General features: G+C 41.7%; 1 protein-coding gene across 3 annotated transcripts; it reads left to right on the top strand.

Moving 5' to 3' along the window:
* Positions 1-45: 45 nt before the first annotated feature.
* On the top strand, positions 46-16,706 carry LOC139581128 (very long chain fatty acid elongase 6-like). 3 transcript variants are annotated; one of them, XM_071410584.1, is made up of 5 exons: positions 46-137; positions 1,467-1,566; positions 12,404-12,535; positions 13,398-13,549; positions 15,027-16,706. In XM_071410584.1, the coding sequence occupies exons 2-5, from the start codon at positions 1,484-1,486 to the stop codon at positions 15,482-15,484; spliced, it is 825 nt and encodes a 274-aa protein (XP_071266685.1). In that variant the 5' UTR covers positions 46-137; positions 1,467-1,483; the 3' UTR covers positions 15,485-16,706. The 3 variants fall into 3 exon arrangements, with proteins under 3 accessions (XP_071266685.1, XP_071266684.1, XP_071266683.1); XM_071410583.1 differs by lacking the exon at positions 46-137 and adding an exon at positions 441-903; XM_071410582.1 differs by lacking the exon at positions 46-137 and having other exon boundaries at positions 1,347-1,566.
* Positions 16,707-17,285: the final 579 nt, after the last annotated feature.

The following is a 17,285-nucleotide window of genomic DNA, read 5'->3' as shown; positions in this document are numbered from 1 at the left end:
CATCATCAAGTCAAAGGTACTGTAGACAACTCAAGCTCAGTCTGCATGTCTGAATGTGTGTCTCTGTCTGTGTGTGTGTGTTTCCTTTCATAAAGTTGGTGAAGGGTGAAGCTACACTTCAAGAAAGAAAATCAAGAGTGAGTATCAATGTATTACAATAGGAACTGATAATATATAGATAGGCCTATTTCCAGGCTAAGGTTCAACCCAGTCCGGCCAAAGAATCATGCCCACTTATTGGCAAGATAATAGCTGCCAGGGTACACTCTGATTAGGCTGCTCTCCGGTGATCTGCCAACTCTTGTCTTGGGAAACATCACCCTTTGATTGCAAGAGTTCAGATAAGTTCAGCCCACTGCGAACATACGCAGGTGCAAACTGATGGAGCAATGCATAATGATACTCCAGCAACCTTCTGTCTTCTTTCCACAGCCTACCACCCTGCTAGTCGGACATAACTCTAACTAATGTAGCGAATTTAGGGGACATCCGGGAGCAGAATAGAACCAGAAATGTATAATCACTTATGAAGCAAGTGTTAAAATGCCATGTATGAAATTATCTACAAGGGTGTAACGACTTGGGAATCCATGCAGGAGTTCCTTATTCAGGTTTGGCCCTCAAGGCAGAGTTACATCTCTAAGGTGGAATGAGACTATACCACTTAGGATGGCATGATATGCATGTGCTCGTTATGTGGTATAGTCTCATCCACACTCTGCCTTGGTGACCAAACCTGAATACGGAATTCCTGCATGGACTGGTGAAGTCGTTACATCCCTATGGAGCATTCCATACAGGGCAGTATAACACTGGCATTATAAGTTGCAAACCTTGCAGAAATACAGAACTCTTGCGTGGATTCTGATGTCGTTTACACCCCTGTGGAGCATTTCGTTTAAGGTATTATAACATCCACATTTACGGCCAGGCTTTATAATACCTTATGAAGCAAACTGTTATAATTTACTAGCAATAATGCTCTTTGGATGTTGTAATGTACGTTTATATGCAGTGTTATTAGCACCTGTTATGCATGGCTTATAAGGCATTAGGAATGTGCTCTAATGCAGCATGAAGAGGGTTTGCATATGAAGTGTTACCAAATGTTGATGCACTATTAGAAGGAAAGGAAACTTGGATTCATGTGAAGACTTATTTTTTGCTGCACATTTCCCAATAGGCTGTAGTAAGCATGTGCAGTCTCAGTGACCACACAGGCCTTACAGTGTTGATCTACTGTAGTTGGAGTAGATAATCTACCAACGGGCTTTAGGACCTTGAATCCAACTCCTTGGTGGAGAGGGCGTATGCCGGCTCTAGGTGGAAGGCATATAGCCGGACATTCTCATTTAGTTGGGAGTTTCTGGCTGTGGCAAGAGCAATGCGAGAAAAGGGGTGTTGCTGAGATAGAGAGAATTCAGTTAAATATAACACATATAATATAAATTTGTCTCCGTTTATAGGAAAGCTCACAGAGAACATGTCGGTGTTGGCTCTGCAAGAGTACGAATTTGAGAAACAGTTCAACGAGGACGAAGCCATACGATGGATGCAAGAAAACTGGTAGGCTATATGAAATATCGTATTGATGTTGGAATGATTGTTGGTGTATATGTAGCGTAATGTCCTCATCATCTTATAAATAGAAACAGGAATTTCATTAATAAGAATAAAATAGCCTATGTTTCTGGATGCTGCTAACTTCAAGTTTGCAAATAGTTTATGGTCTGCTTATAGGCTATCCTATAATAAAAGCTCCTATGAAGTTAGAGTATCGTCCGCACACAGTAGTTTACCATATTCACAGCATTGTTATGATGCATGTATGCCTGCTTTGCATTAGTTACAATGAATCAAGGAAGGGTCCCTTGGTGTCAGTGAACTGACTGATCATAGCATCTTCTGATGTGACTTTCAGTGATTTGTCAGTGAAGAGAAGTAGTATGTTTATTTTAGGCTTTTAGGCATCTTACATTCACTGCTGCCCCATAGCTCGTGTGACAACTGACAGGCTATGAATGAAAGAAACTCGACATTGGTAGGCGGCGTGCTGACAGAGGTAGACTGTTAGTTTATTACTATTATATCTAGCCTACCGTCCGTCGCGCTCTGGCTTGGAGTCGGTAGGCACGTTTCTCTGGCCAAACGGTCAGAATAACTAAACAAACGTGTTCATTCTTTGAAACAGAGCGATACGTCTATGATGCTAACCATTACAACCACATTCCTAAACAAAAGGTGATCAAATTATAGCCAAACATGAAACATAATAATGGCACTGTCTGGATAGGCTATGTGTTCATGTTCTGGACATATGCTCACCAAAAATGGTTTAAGATCGTATCTCTTATTTTATAAGCAGGTTATGCTCAATCTGCAATCACACGACCCTCTTAATACTGGTAAGTGACTTCAGGAAATAAATCCCCATTATTTTTTATAGCCATCAGTGTCCCATTCGTCCACTGAGTTTACCAGTGTTGTAGCCTGTAAGAGGTTACCACTCATGCTTTGGTTTAGCCGACTAAACTCAGCGCCACAATTTATGATGGAGTTGAGCGTTTTATTAAAAACTTTTCAGCACCCAAAGAATAGCGCGCAATTACACAGAACAACGTTGTTCTGTGACCAATAGTGGAAACATTGTGCAGGAGCTGTCCATGAGTTGGTACTACCAACTGACCAATAGAATGATGTCTGCTGACAGAGTGCTAGCCAATCACATCACAGCTGATCTGTGCCGACTCTTCTGGGAAGCGTTTGCAGCAGGGATGTCTGCTCTGGCAAAACCATGTTGCATGGTTCTGAGAGGAAATAATCATTCATGAGTGGTTAGTCATATTCACCCAAAATAAAATTAAATAGAAAGAGGCCTACAATAGGTGTATGAACATGAAACATGGTTTGAGAGAGATTTTCGAGCAGGAAAAGTAGTTGTAAATATTTGCAGCCCTTCAACATAAACTCCTAGAGAGGAAAATAAGCATTTCATGTTAACCAACCTGTTTCTTTCTCTGCCATACAGATACAATAACAATGCATTGCTTCATGTGTGATAGATTTTTTTTTGGCACATTTGAACTGCCTTCAATCTTTGGGGCCCTATTCAATCAAACCAAATACCTTAATGACACGTTCTGATCCATGTTCTCGTCAAAACAACACTTTCAAACTCTGTGGCACTGTAATTGAAATGTGTTCTCACTATGTGGGAAAAACCCCTTCTCTCTCATCACATTTCTTGAATGGCCTACGGTATGTTGAGGCCTACCAAACACCAATGGGAAAGATGAAATGTTTAATGGTAGGCTGCTGTGGTAGCTGTCTATTGACAACGGTGTGATGAAATGGTTGCAGGGATGGACTCTGTAGCAGCCAGTACTAACATAGACTTATGGAAAGTGCACCTGAGTCCAGCGAGAACAAAACCCCTGGGGAGAGCGAGGACAGATGATAAGCTCTTTTGTGAACAACTGCGAACAATCAAGCTTGTAACAAGGGTTGTTCTCTGCTGCCTCTCGGCTACTGGGGTGCTCAATTATACAAACAGGAGAGAAGGGTAATGGTTGACTCAGCATTTCTGGAAATGGCGTCTGGCCAATCCAGGCTTGCATCACTGCAACGGCTTCAGGGCCAGTGTGCTTAACTTGAAAATCAGCATATAGCTACCCTCACTTAATGGCTAATTAAGCTGCCCCTGGTGTCATATTTTGCTTGCATAATTGTTTCTCAGGAATATATAGACATTTGATTGGAATAAGAAACCTTTTCTCTTGCAGTGAGCCAACAAAGTGTCACTGTGACATTTAGATGATGACATTAAACAGATCATCGTTCAATTGCAATAGGATAAGCATAATTGTAATAATTGTGCCAGCAAGTGTCCAAACAACAACCTTACAGATCAGCTCGCAGCTGGCTATCTGCCTGCAATTAAGATTAAGGCTGGTCTCAATGTCCACCACACTGTGGCTGCCTGCCACTGAAATACACATATATTCAATTTACCTGCTGAGTCATTCTCACTGAATTTCCCACAGACGTCCCAAATGCTCAGCGTCAGTGATGGTCGCTTAATTTGCATAGGATATTCAGTCGTTGAACCCCTCAATGGGCTTCCAAGCAATTGGATACCATCCTCTTGGGTGACTGCATGTCATTGTAGAATCAGTTGTTTTGTGTAATTCTGAAGGAAGTGTGGTGGGATGATGGGATACCCATGTTTTAGCTTGTCGCGTGGACATAGAGTATTTATTGTGCTCTTTGTTCAAATATCGCATGGTTCTGTCAGAGCATTATGGTGATAGATGTGTTGCTCTGATTAAAATTCAGTTGAGGTTTAAATGTGCAAGACAAATGGTATTGTCTGTATGCTGTACTATTGAGGATGTGCCCATTCATGAAAACAGACCTGTAGGTCTTAGGAAGATTACTGTTCCTCCTGCAGTCTCATGTTACTTGTGTTACCGATCCAGTCCGACTTGTCTGCTTATTCAATCTTTGTTCAGCCGCCAAGAACATTTGTAGCCTTTTGTCATGTATTCCTAGACCTCTAATCACTGGGTGGAGAATGCACTCCCAATGGGTTCATTAGAAAGGGACCCCTACCTCCTAGGAACTCCTATAAACGTGAAGGGATTGGGAACTGTAGGTGTAAGCAATATGCGTCAACTTGGATTCTGATAGGCTGGATGGAATTTGCATCATATTGCTTATCTGTCCAATTGTTTCAGATCTACAGGAGTTCCTAGAGGGAGCAGGCAATGCTTCCATTTGAAATTCAGCCGAAGTCTTTGGTCCTCAGTTATCCAGTATAATCTTGCCATCACATTCCAATTTCTTGAGGAACCTCCCAGCTAGCGCATTCAGTTCCTTGGAAGTTGTGGGAACATGTGTTTTTGTTTTCACATTTGTTGTGGGAGCAAAGCCATACGTTTACTGACCGGTAAAAGTGAACGTAAAACTGAACAGATGTGAAAATGTTGCCTGTTCTGGGAATGTACATTTTTAGGTTGCAGGGAGGTTCTGAGAACATTTTACTCTGGTTCCCTGAAAGTGTTCCTGGGAGGTTTTATTAACGCTCTGATATCGGAAATTATAGGTTATTTTAAGGTTATTAAATAACATTCTGAGAACATTCTCTAAACGTTGTGATCGTTTTGTTATGGTTATTATTTAAAGTTTTCTTAACCCTGTAAGAACTACATTTAAATGTTATTTGCTATCTTATTTGGGATTCACTTTTCTGAACTCCAAGCACAGATACAGTAGGACAACATGGACATGAACTTGTTTTAAAAAATGCATTAGGCATTAGTAATGAAAACATATATATACTAATGCCTAATGCATTTTTTAATAACAAAGTCATGTCCATGTTGTCCTACTGTATCTGTGCTTGGAGTTCAGAAAAGTTAATCCCAAATAAGATAGCAAATAACATTTAAATGGAGTATTTTGTGACTCGGCATCAGTGAGATTTAAATGTATGATCTTCTGTTCTCTACCCCGGGAATTAGTCCATTGCAACTCCAGGATGGAACTGGCATGTCATGTTTTTTTACGCATACAAAGTTGTTCATTTTAGTCTATTCAAACAGGCCCTATTTCAAAAGAAACAAGCACTCATTAAGGCCAGGTGTGGCCAATAGGTGGGCATGGCCAACACACCTAGAGCGAGTTTGGTTGACGCTGAGAACGGAATGTACTATATGTTTTCAAACAACATTCTTAGAAACATGTTCTGAACGTTGCTAACTTTTCCTTATGATTTTTATGGAATGTTTTCTTCATGTCCTGAGAACGGAATGTGAAGCTTATTGATGTTAATGTGTAGATTTAAAATTTTTACAACATTCTCAGAATATTCCCAGGAACGGACATAAAAGAGAAACCATATATTCTCTGAATGTTCTAAGAACTGTGCTTCAGACAGATTTTTTTTTTTTATATTCCCAGAATGTAAAAATATGACATTAATCAGAACCACATTGGAACTTGTATGGAATGTTCTGTGGAAGTACTGAAATTCCCACAGAAGAACATTGTTTCTTGACGTTCTCGGAACAATTTGAGAACATTACTTTAAATAGAATGCTATGCTGAAGTACTGAAATCCCAACAGAAAATCATTGTTTCTTGACTTTCTTAGAACGATTTGAGAACATTCTCAACGTCAAACCAGTTGGAGAACGTTCCTAGAACGTTCCTATAACATTTTTGTGAAGTTCCTTAAATGTGCTGAGAATGTTCCAAAGCTATGCAACTATCCTGCACCATTCCCAGAAAGTTGTGGGAAGGTTGTATGCAAAATAACTACAGGACTACCACACTCTCACCAAGCTCTAACATATGGTTTTCAGAACGTTCTGTGCTAATTCGGCTTCCTCTCCTCTCGGTAGCTAATACTACATCATCACTGATTGTGACTCTCTGACAAAGGTTAACATTTTCCTTTCTCTAAGGTTAGGCCAGCTAGCGGTCTCCAATGAGTTATGGTATCGACTCCTGGGAGTAATGTTTTGCATGCTGCTTTTCCCAGAGGGACAGGCTGCAAAGATTATGATTGCTGCTGACTGCATCGACCCAGAGGACACCCCTGGCTTGACATTGATTCACCCAGCAGCTCATCTGAATTGGGGAGATGAAGATATTGGGTGAACGTTTCTCAAGAGAAAAACCCTCTCTCAAATTTGACTCTGCTATCTCGTCACAGTCTCAGCTGAGAGTTAAGATGCAGTAATTCCATCATCAAGTCAATTTCACCAAACAGCTTTTGCAGAGGCATAGCCATTTTCATCCCAACAGTGTGTCACATTAAATGTGTTTTTGCATTTGTGCAAGTGGCCATGAGGTGCAATGTACATCTAATTTGCACCACTTACCATGCATCCTTCTATTCCCTAGTGATCTACATTTGGCACAATGGCAATAGGTCTCATTCAAACCTTTGCAAAGCAAAATGGGAATAGGTCTAATTCAAACCTTTGCAGAGCTTTCATTCTCTTCCTACTATAAATAAACCAGCCACTCACCATTACACTTTAATCCCTTAACAAGCTGAAACTATTTTCTGCCAGAGCCAAACAACATAATTTGCCTTGTTGTACAATTATTATCAGCTCAACTGAAATAGGCAGTGAAACTAACAGTGTAAATGTTAAAGTGGCAATATGTAACCTTTAGGGGCAACCTGACCAAATTCACATAGAATTGTTAGTTATAGATCTATCATTCTACTTGAATGCAAGTCTAAGAATCGGTAGATCTGTTCTATGTGTGCTATTTCTATGCTTCCCATTCTTAAGTTTTGTTTTTGCAGCTTTTACCTTCGGTTTTGTGCAGAGGACAAGAGAGAGACAGTTTGCGCTGTTCTGTGAAGGGAGTAGTACACAGCGTTGTACGAGATCTTCAGTTTCTTGCCAATTTCTCACGTGGAATAGCCTTCATTTCTCAGAACAAAGCCGTTAGACTGACGGGTTTCAGAAGAAAGGCTTTGTTTCTGGCCATTTTGAGCCTGTAATCGAACACTGAAATGCTGATGCTCCAGATACACAACTCGTCTAAAGAAGGCCAGTTTTATTGCTTCTTTTATCAGAACAACAGTTTTCAGCTGTGCTAACATAATTGCAGAAGGGTTTTCTAATGATCAATTAGCCTTTTTAAAATGAGAAACTTGGATTAGCTAACACAACGTGCCATTGGAACACAGGAGTGATGGTTGCTGATAATGGGCCTCTGTATGTCTATGTAGATATTCCATAAAAAATAAGCCGTTTCCAGCTACACCAGTCATTTACAACATTAACATTGTCTACACTGTATTTCTGATCAATTTGATGTTATTTTATTGGACAAAAAATTTGCTTTTCTTTAAAAAACAAGGACATTTCTAAGTGACCCCAAACTTTTGAACGGTAGTATATATTATGTATTTCACAGCAGTTTAGGTAGAGAATCATTGTACCATCTTATTTTGCCACAGAAACTGAAATTAGGCGAACTATTCGAGTTTCAGCAACTGGGAAACAGCGGAGCGATTTCGGCGTAGTGCAACTTTAAATAATCATCATTCTTCTTCCCATTTTCATGAAATACACTGCCGTATACATAAAGTAACACTTTTTAGTGTTAGGTTTTGTATAATCTCATCCAACAGATGGCTCTCTCTCTCTGTCAACCTGTCTGGTTTCCCAACGCCACAGAATGGAACTTGAAATGGAGTCTATGGCAGGAACGGCAACAACTGGATGATCTCTCAGTCTATCAACCTTTAGAACCTTTAGAACCTTTAGAACCTTCCCCCTACTTTGTGGACTTTAAAGCACAAGCAGTGCAAATGATTTAAGCAAGGAAGTGAGTTCGGGAAAATCTGAAAGTACGCATCTTAGAATTAGTTTTCACATACAATATCAACATTATATGCCTGAACTCAGAATCAATTGGTCTCACCCAAAATAATATGGCTAATGTCATCTAATTTCATAATCTAATACAACTGTCGGAGGCTCGCTCCCTCTCGGTTTCCACTAGCTTCCATAGCCACAAATTTAAAACGGGTTAATTTAAGCTACATTTAGGTTTAAGCATCAGGTTAGTAGTGTGGTTAAGGTTAGGTTTAAAATCAGATTTTAAGAAGAGAAATTGTAGAAATAGGCAGGGTTAATGACTTTGTGTCTGTGTTGATTAGTGACGACTCTCTCCCGCCTCGATTTAGAGCCACACCTCATAGTCGTGTGATTTTCTCAGAATACAAATGGATTAGCATGTCACTCAGTAAATCCACACCCACAAAGTTCCAAACAGTCCCACACTGTTACCAGACTCTATGGGCCAGAAATTCGAGCCTGGGGACAAGGTTCGGTTTTGTTCGATGCAAGAAACACTGTATGTTCCGATCCAAGCCTATAGTACTCCAAGCCTATAGTGTTACATAAGGGGAGAAATCTCCTGCTCCAGCTAATACAGATCTAAGTTACACAGCAGGTTAGCTAGCAGCTTTGACCAACACAGCTAGGGGGAGGGGAAGTGCCACTTATTGTGAACTGCTTGGAAGGTGTGTGCAGATCTAGCCAGCAAAATTGAAAGACTCCTTTGTATTACAGAAATTGAGCCAAATAGTTCCTGCCATTGTGCAGTATCTTGCTCAGGTGTGATTTATGCCTTCAGTTAAGATTTGTTGAGAAATCTGTTCACACTTTCCCTAGTCTCTCGCTCTGAAAAAGGCCTCTTATACTGTTTAAATATTCGCAGAGCAAGATAATTATTGCACCGATCTTTCAATAAAGCCCCAAACCAGTGGACATATTCTTCCACGAGTAAATGCACAGAGTTGCAGTATGTGGTTGCCGTTATGATCCAGTGTTGTGCGATCCTACATTATGAATAAAACCAGGTTCAGTCATTAGTTCTAATATGACCTAAATATTAAAAGTCATCAACGTTTTATTAATATATTTATATATAGTTCACGCCACTTGCTAGCTCTGTTTGACAGGATGACCTGATGCATGACGCAGACATACGACGGAATGCGATCCCCGCCACTGCTTTGCTCGCTCTATCAGAAATGCATTAGATCAGCGCCTAATGTTTTCTTTGCTCCAGCAGTGGCTTTGAGACTCAGCTACCGCCCAGCAAGTCTCACCCAGCGATAAGGGAATGCATGGGAGCTGGCTGGCTCTCCACGGACGCTGATGATGACTGGCAAAAAAGAGGAGCTCTGTTGGATAGTTCTCAGGGGTGTGAGAGGTGCAATATACTGATGAAGAAAAATGTCTACCACTGGTTGAGTTGTCAACTAACGGAAATTCAATGTGAAATCAACAAAACATTTCACAATGTCATTGGATTTAAGTTAAAAGTTGAATGGAAAAAATAAATACAAATCCTTACGTTGATGACTTCAAAAAAATCGGATCAGTTTTCCACGTCGATTCAGCTTCATTACGTAACGTTTACATTTTTCAAATGATGTGGATACAACGTTGATTCAACCAGTTTTTGCCCAGTGGGTTGTGCCATCGCTATTATTCAGGAACAGCATTTATGGTGTACATTTTCCTGTAATTTGGGGTTTCCAAATAGCATTGCATTTACATTTAAGCAGACACTTTTTTGTTGTTTTACAAACAGAGTTCTCATCTAAATATATCCTGTCTCATGTCGCTTTGTGGTTCAATATTGTCAGAAAGGAGTAGAGTACAAATAAATCCGTCATGAAGAAATTAGTCCAGTGTCAAGAAAGTCTAATTTTTGGGAATTGTTTGAAGTGCAGTGTATAAATCTTGTTTCAGGTGAAGATGGATTAATACACCTTCTCTGATGTTGTCATTCAGAGATGATTGCATATCCCCCGACTATAACCCTGACAGAGCTGCTCTGTTCTAATTTGCTTAGAGGCACAGATCTAGGATCAGCTTACACTCCCCCAATCATAACCTTAACCATGATGAAAATGCTAAACTGACCAGTGATAAGCATCTAGAGGAATCTTCAATGTGACCGAGGTATAGAGAGGCATCAAGAGACACATTCAGCCCTAATGGAAGCTCTGACTCGAATGCTCTTGCCACTTGCCGCTACTACGAGTCATGGAGGCATGATGTGAATTCACACTGACATCTCAAATTAATTTCCATTCCTGGAGGCGTAGCTTGGCCACAGCTGACCTGATCAAGCAAGGAGAGAGACAGCCCTTGAACGCATTTGTAGACTTTGACCATGCCTCAGGTTTTCTCTGATCTTTGTGGGTTTTTCCCAATAGCAATACCTCCTCTCATGTTATTGTATCTCATTCAGACCGTACTCTGTAGGGCTTTTCACACTACTGAGACAAACCGAGCTGAACCAAACCAAGCTGTACTGAGCTGACCTGGTTACCTGGTTTCTAGGAACTGTGCTGAAAAGGACAATGTGACAAGAAAATAACCGAACCAGCAGAGTTTGGTTTGGGTTTGGTGCGATAGTGTGAAAAGGGTATTTGGTCCTCTACTTCCTAGTATCCACATCTCTGAAGCTTCGTACTGTTATGAGGAATCACACTGAAGGCCATTTATCCTTGTGACCTTTAACCTTTTTTTTTAGTCTGAAGACAGTGTGTGAGGAATGTGGGGATTGTTGCTCATCTCGAATTCGCTCTGCCTCGCTAAGTAGGGTGCTTACTCTGAGTCGCTCCGTTCTTCACCCTTGTTTATTTACACCGAAACAACGAGGACATTCTGCGCTCACTGTGTGAAAGCAGATTCTTTGGACTTCAACTGCACTGCTCTGTCCTTTGTTCAATCAGTTATCAAGCCTGTAAGCTTTCATTTTTTTTGCATTTTGCACAAAGAGTGACATGTCGTCAGTAACCGTAATGTCCTTTCAGGATATTGTTTGGTGTAAGATTGTTCAGAAGTGTTACAGTGATTCTGTCAGTATTACATTATTCACATGGTCAACACAGGCTAGTTAGGGAGTGTCCCATATAGGAAGTTAGGATCTATTACATCTCTATAACGTTAGATTTACTTTGTTTACAGAGCCTTTTTTTGTCGGTCAGGAAACAGTTCTTCCTTCACTTCAAAGCAAATGGATCTATCCATAAATGTATATAGCTAGTGCCCAAAGGTAAACTTCCCATCTACTTCCTAAATGTACATCTGGTTCATGGAAAGAGGATGTTCGTGGTTATATGGGGGGGGGAGTGCATTGACCAGAAAGGGGGCATATGATCCCTATAATACTTCTGGGAATTGGTTCTGGAAACTTGTGTTTTAAGGATGGGCAGAGCAAAGAAGGTGGTGTGAGTGGACTATCTCTCCTGCATTGAATTGACAACTCCAAAAACAACTCCAATCTGGCCTGGAGGATGGTACATAGGCCGAGAGGCGACGCCCTTGCTGTCATAGTTAGACAACTCAAGCATAATGACAAGCCACGTTTTCTTCCTCAATCTAACTTTGATGGTAATTTCCCTAAATGAGCTCTCTCCTTTTTCCTCTCTTTGACCATTTTTCACAGGGAAGCTACGCAAAATAGTGCACTTATCTCCTGGTTCTTGTAGACCTAGTCAGCTGAAAAGGGCAATACATAGTGCTGTTGCCACCATACGAAGCTGATGGTGCAGAATGGAGAAGGGGAGTTATTGCCATTTACGTTTTGCAAGGTCTAGGGTTTTCCCCCAAAATCTCATCAAATCACATTTTATTTGTCACATTCGCCGAATGCAACGGGTGTAGGCCTTACCGTGAAATGCTTACTTTACAAGCCCTTAACCAACAATGCAGTTCAAGACATAGAGTTAAGAAAATATTTACTAAATAAACGAAAGTAAAACATTTTTATCATAAAGTACTACTGCATATTTTACTCCCTCTGTTCCGAATGCGTAATGTTCACAAAATTCCACCCTTCACAGGAAGAAGTCATTCCTCTTCTCAGCCCTCTACGCTGCCTTCATACTAGGCGGTCGCCGTGTGATGAAACGAAGGGAGAAGTTTGAGCTGAGGAAACCGTTGGTGCTGTGGTCCCTCACTCTCGCAGTGTTCAGGTAAGAGGCAGCAGATATTTTCAACACCGGTCCAGTTTGTTATGGGCTTTCGGGGTTTTGCTCGATTTCAATTTCGAGGTTGGCTCTGTTTGGGCGTGGCTTGCCCTCATTTGAATTGTCCTCATTGGTCAGGATGTGTTGCACCTGTCGCCTCATTAGTCAGTCGGTAGTTTCACCTGTGCTTGCGGAGCGGCTGGCGGAGTTCTCAACTTGGCATGAGCGATGTCGGAAGAGCGACACCGCTGTTTAGCTCTTCCTCTTTCAGTTTTTATCTCACGTCTCCCCTGTTTGGTTTGCCCCACATTTATTTGCACTCCTTCACCGAAGTTGTTGTGGGTTTTCTTTTCCATTAGTTTGTCTGATGTCAGGCAAATCTAGTGGACGTCCATGGTGAGTGTTTGTTAAGACCCTACTTGAGTTGGCTTGGCAAGCACCCAGTCAGTAAAAGTAACCCTATGGATGCCTTTTAGAACCCATTTTAAAACCCCAGCTGTTTCGTTCTGGTTGTCAGTTGGCCATTTGTTAGTGCCCTATTTCTGTTGAGTGACGATTTTTGGTTTCTTATTGGGGAACGTTAACACAACCAATGCACATGCTGTAAGCATGTTGTATAGCATTAAATAGCTATGTATAACTATCAGGTCAATTATAAAAGTATGTTCCCGGATAGTTTTGAGTAAAGAACTCACTGTGTAGAAGTCCTCCTGCTGCAAATGTTCACCTGTGTGCATAGGCAGTAGTTGTGTAAACAACGATGCTGTACAAACTTTGCTGTGGCAGGAGTGACCGTATTCCAGGGTTCTTGGGCTTGACTTAGTGTATTCTGCTAACTGTTTTCTCTGTCTGTCTCTCTCTTGTCCAGTATATTTGGTGCTGTCCGCACTGGGAGCTACATGACATACATTCTGATGACTAAAGGGCTCAAGCAGTCAGTGTGTGATCAGAGCTTCTACAACGGGCCGGTCAGCAAGTTCTGGGCCTACGCCTTTGTGCTCAGTAAAGCACCAGAATTGGGTAAGATGACTGACTTCTACTACTACTACTAGTATACTACTAGTACTAGTAGTATACTACTACTACCATTATCTGAAATAAAGTGTTTTACATGTGAATGCCTTTTTGTGTCTATTGTGGTTTATGAGACTTTGTGGTATTGAACATATGAAAATATGTTAATCATTTACATGAAATATCTCTGCCCCCATGTGGCTGAAATAACCCACCCGAGGATCGGCACACGGATCTGTAGGCATGGAAATGCTGCCATGTCACACACAGTAGCACAAGAAACAAATGACGTCTTCAAATATCTTTTCTGTCCTCAATGCCCTCAGCGACAGGCGTGCCCTCTCACCCCAACGGGTGCAAGTTTGGATGACCTTTCGCTCGTCCCCAAAGTCTGTCTGGGAATACATTTTCTTCCTGTGTAGCCCTTTTTGTATTTGCCCAGTCCTGCGGTCACTGGGGCTCCACACCCTGTCAGCTCTGAGTACGAGCCCATAGCAAGAGCTCCCTCTCAGGGGCACATGGAGGGGGATAGAAGCCCCTACCCTTAACTTGGCTCTAGCGCTTTGGTTGGGTGGAGCCAAAACTGCTGGCCCGTGACCAACACATTGAGGCCTGCAAATGAAACATAGCAGCCACTTAGCCAAAGCACTGCTTGCTGTCACAGAGGCATATGGGAGGCAGAGAGAGAGAGAGCAGAGAGAGAGAGCAGCGAGAGAGCAGAGAGAGAGATGCTGTACAAACACACACTCTCTCACACACACAGACGGGGCCACAGAGCTAACTCTGAATCCTCTGGTACTTTTCCACTTTCAAGCAGTGGGTTCACCAATTAGTCAGGTATGGTGGGCCCCGTTTTGCAGAGCAAAGTTTAATTTTCTTCCCCAAACCTTTAAAACCGAGACACCCTAGAGACTGCTCTGTTCGCAGACATTGTTATTATATGTTGACGTGAAAGTACACCGACAGCGTAAAGATTCTGAGTGAACCCACAGTGCATTTCATCTGTGATTAAATTCGGACCTAGATGTATTAAACATGACCAGAGATACAGCATCCACTTATAAAGACAAATAGAAAGCCAAGTTGTAGAGCACAGTACAGATTTATTTGGGTCCTCACTTCGTCTTATCGCGCTTAAATGTTGTCATCGTGATCTTACAACATTGATTTGCCAAGAACATGGTGTAAGAAGATAACAACGAAGTAGAACTCAATGCTAGTAATAAGTGTTCCCTGAAATGGAAGGTCTGAGCTTTTGTTCCCTTCAATTTGTAACTGTGAAATGTCCCATTTCCTTCCCCTTTTCTAACTCTTTCTCTCGCTCAATGTCTCTGTCTCTCACCTTTTGTATACTTTCTCTGTCTTCCCTCTATTCCGTCTCTCTCTCTCTCTCTCTCTCTCTCTCTCTCTCTCTCTCTCTCTCTCTCTCTCTCTCTCTCTCTCTCTCTCTCTCTCTCTCTCTCTCACCACACCCACCACGCAGGTGACACCCTGTTCATCGTGCTGCGGAAGCAGAAGCTCATCTTCCTCCACTGGTACCATCACATGACTGTTCTGCTGTACTCCTGGTACTCCTACAAGGACATGGTGGCCGGCGGCGGCTGGTTCATGACCATGAACTACGTGGTCCACGCCGTCATGTACTCCTACTACGCCCTGAGGGCGGTCGGCTTCAAGGTCTCAAGGAAATTCGCCATGTTCATCACGCTCACGCAGATCACCCAGATGCTGGTGGGTTGCGTGGTGAACTACCTGGTGTACTCGTGGATGCAGCAGGGCCAGGAGTGCCCGTCGCACATGCAGAACATTGTGTGGTCCTCGCTCATGTACCTCAGCTACTTTGTGCTCTTCTGCCAGTTCTTCCACGAGGCCTACATTGACAAGACCAAGAAGGCCACAGCTAAAGCAGAAGCCGCCGCAGCCGCAAGGAAGACCCAGTAGACGCGTTTGGGGGGAAAAGAAAGGAAGAAAAGGATGTACACGAGACGCGGTAAACAATGACTGGGGAGATGGGGAGAATTATCCAGGAATGGATGGAGAGATGCATGGGTGATGGATAGATGGGTGGGTGGAGGAATGAAAGTGGGAGGGTAGGCTGGGGTTGTGTGGAACATGCAGGAACAAAAGGCGGGCTGCTGTCTGTTGGTGCTTTAGAATACTACTAACGTGCAAATGTCAAATCCTTACCTACCAAAGCACCAAAGCACTACCTACCAAGGCGACAAACAGTCAGTACGTCCTTCACCTGATGTTTCTTTGGCTCCCACTTGATTCTCCATATTTATTATAAAAATATAAAATAATATCAAAGGGACAGTTACATTTATACCAGATAAAGGAAATGCATCTACTTGAAAGGTGTTACTTGATAAATAGGAAGTGTATTGGTACTTATGAAGAATGAGGTGGCTTCAAATTACGATTGAAACCATCTAGGTGTTTTTTTGTCAATGTCTTTTCTTCATCATTCTTTGTTTTTCTGTTTTGCTATGTCGAATTGTTTTAGACACTGGGTGTGTGTGAGAGGTAGACTTTTGTATGACGGCTGATGTATGTTCAGTGGATGACTTGTACCGATGGAGTGAACGACACTGTAACTTCTGTATCCATCTTTGCAACACAACATTTTCTCAGGTCTTAGGTTTCTCTCTAATTCTTTCATAAAATATGCATTTCATCTTGATAAAGATCTTGATAAAGATCAGATATGGGCTTAAAGATTCTAAAAGGCATCCAAGGGGAAGGCTGCTTAATTAGATACAAACATCTGATCTGAAGGCCCATTGGAGACAATAAATCATGTGACCACACTGTATGTATGTGGCATGATGGGAAACGGAGTCTGACAGTGACCTGTTCACCTGCCTGTAATGACCACACAAAGTCACCGACCACATTGGAAAGTGAGACGCCATACATTTCCAAAGAGTTTAACGAAAGAAAGGGTCTCGGGAAAAAGGCCTCGAGACCGGTGGACATCGAAGTGCGTTGAATTTAAACATATTTTTGGTTATATTTTTGGTTAAGAGAAAAGCATGCAGTTGTCAAAATTCACTGTTATAACTTTAAGTAACCTGTATCTTTTAATGGTGTCTGTCATGCTATTGTTCATGGGATATTAACGTATCAACCAAGAGTGCAAACAAAGGAGTATTATGCTGCCGACGGTGTCGTTTCTGTTTATTTTATTCTCAGCAACGATTGTCTTGGCATCTGTCATTAGTGGTTTAGTTGTATGTCAGTGAAGGTAAAGAGTACACATCATGCCACAGCCGTAAGCAGCTTGTATTACCACAGCCGTAAGCAGCTTGCACATGTGTGTGAGAGCTGCACGTGTATGAGAGTGTGTGAGAAAGTGACCTTTTGCACCTCATCTATTTAGCATATTTTTCTTAACCAAGAGCTAAACTGGTTAAATTGCATACCAGGGGGATGGTCTGACCAAAAGATAGCAGAGATTCCACCTGCTAGTTTTGGCTGAGAAACCGAAGCCACAACAACATCATAGTAGATCATGTCTCTAGAACAGCTTCACACACAGCCACACTACATACAGAACATAATTTGAAACATGCTTCATAGGTACGACGCAAATGAGGTCGTTTAAAGTTAAGACAATTAAATGACCTGAGGCTGGGGGAATTTTGTTAACCACTTGCAGAAGTAACTGCATCTCACAAATTATAACGAAAATAATTGAATACATACATTATTCTATAACATATTGGTAAAAAGTAAAACT

The sequence above is a fragment of the Salvelinus alpinus genome, chromosome 7 (assembly GCF_045679555.1).
Source record: "Salvelinus alpinus chromosome 7, SLU_Salpinus.1, whole genome shotgun sequence".
Lineage (NCBI taxonomy): Eukaryota > Metazoa > Chordata > Actinopteri > Salmoniformes > Salmonidae > Salvelinus > Salvelinus alpinus.
This window is presented reverse-complemented; position numbering and strand designations above follow the sequence as displayed.

Bases quoted from the DNA above. Each gene is read 5' to 3' on its own strand.
- LOC139581128 (XM_071410584.1), top strand. From the start codon at position 1,484: ATGTCGGTGTTGGCTCTGCAAGAGTACGAATTTGAGAAACAGTTCAAC. The intron at 1,567-12,403 runs GTAGGCTATATG...CACCCTTCACAG, and splicing joins CGATGGATGCAAGAAAACTG to GAAGAAGTCATTCCTCTTCT. The intron at 12,536-13,397 runs GTAAGAGGCAGC...TCTCTTGTCCAG, and splicing joins CTCACTCTCGCAGTGTTCAG to TATATTTGGTGCTGTCCGCA.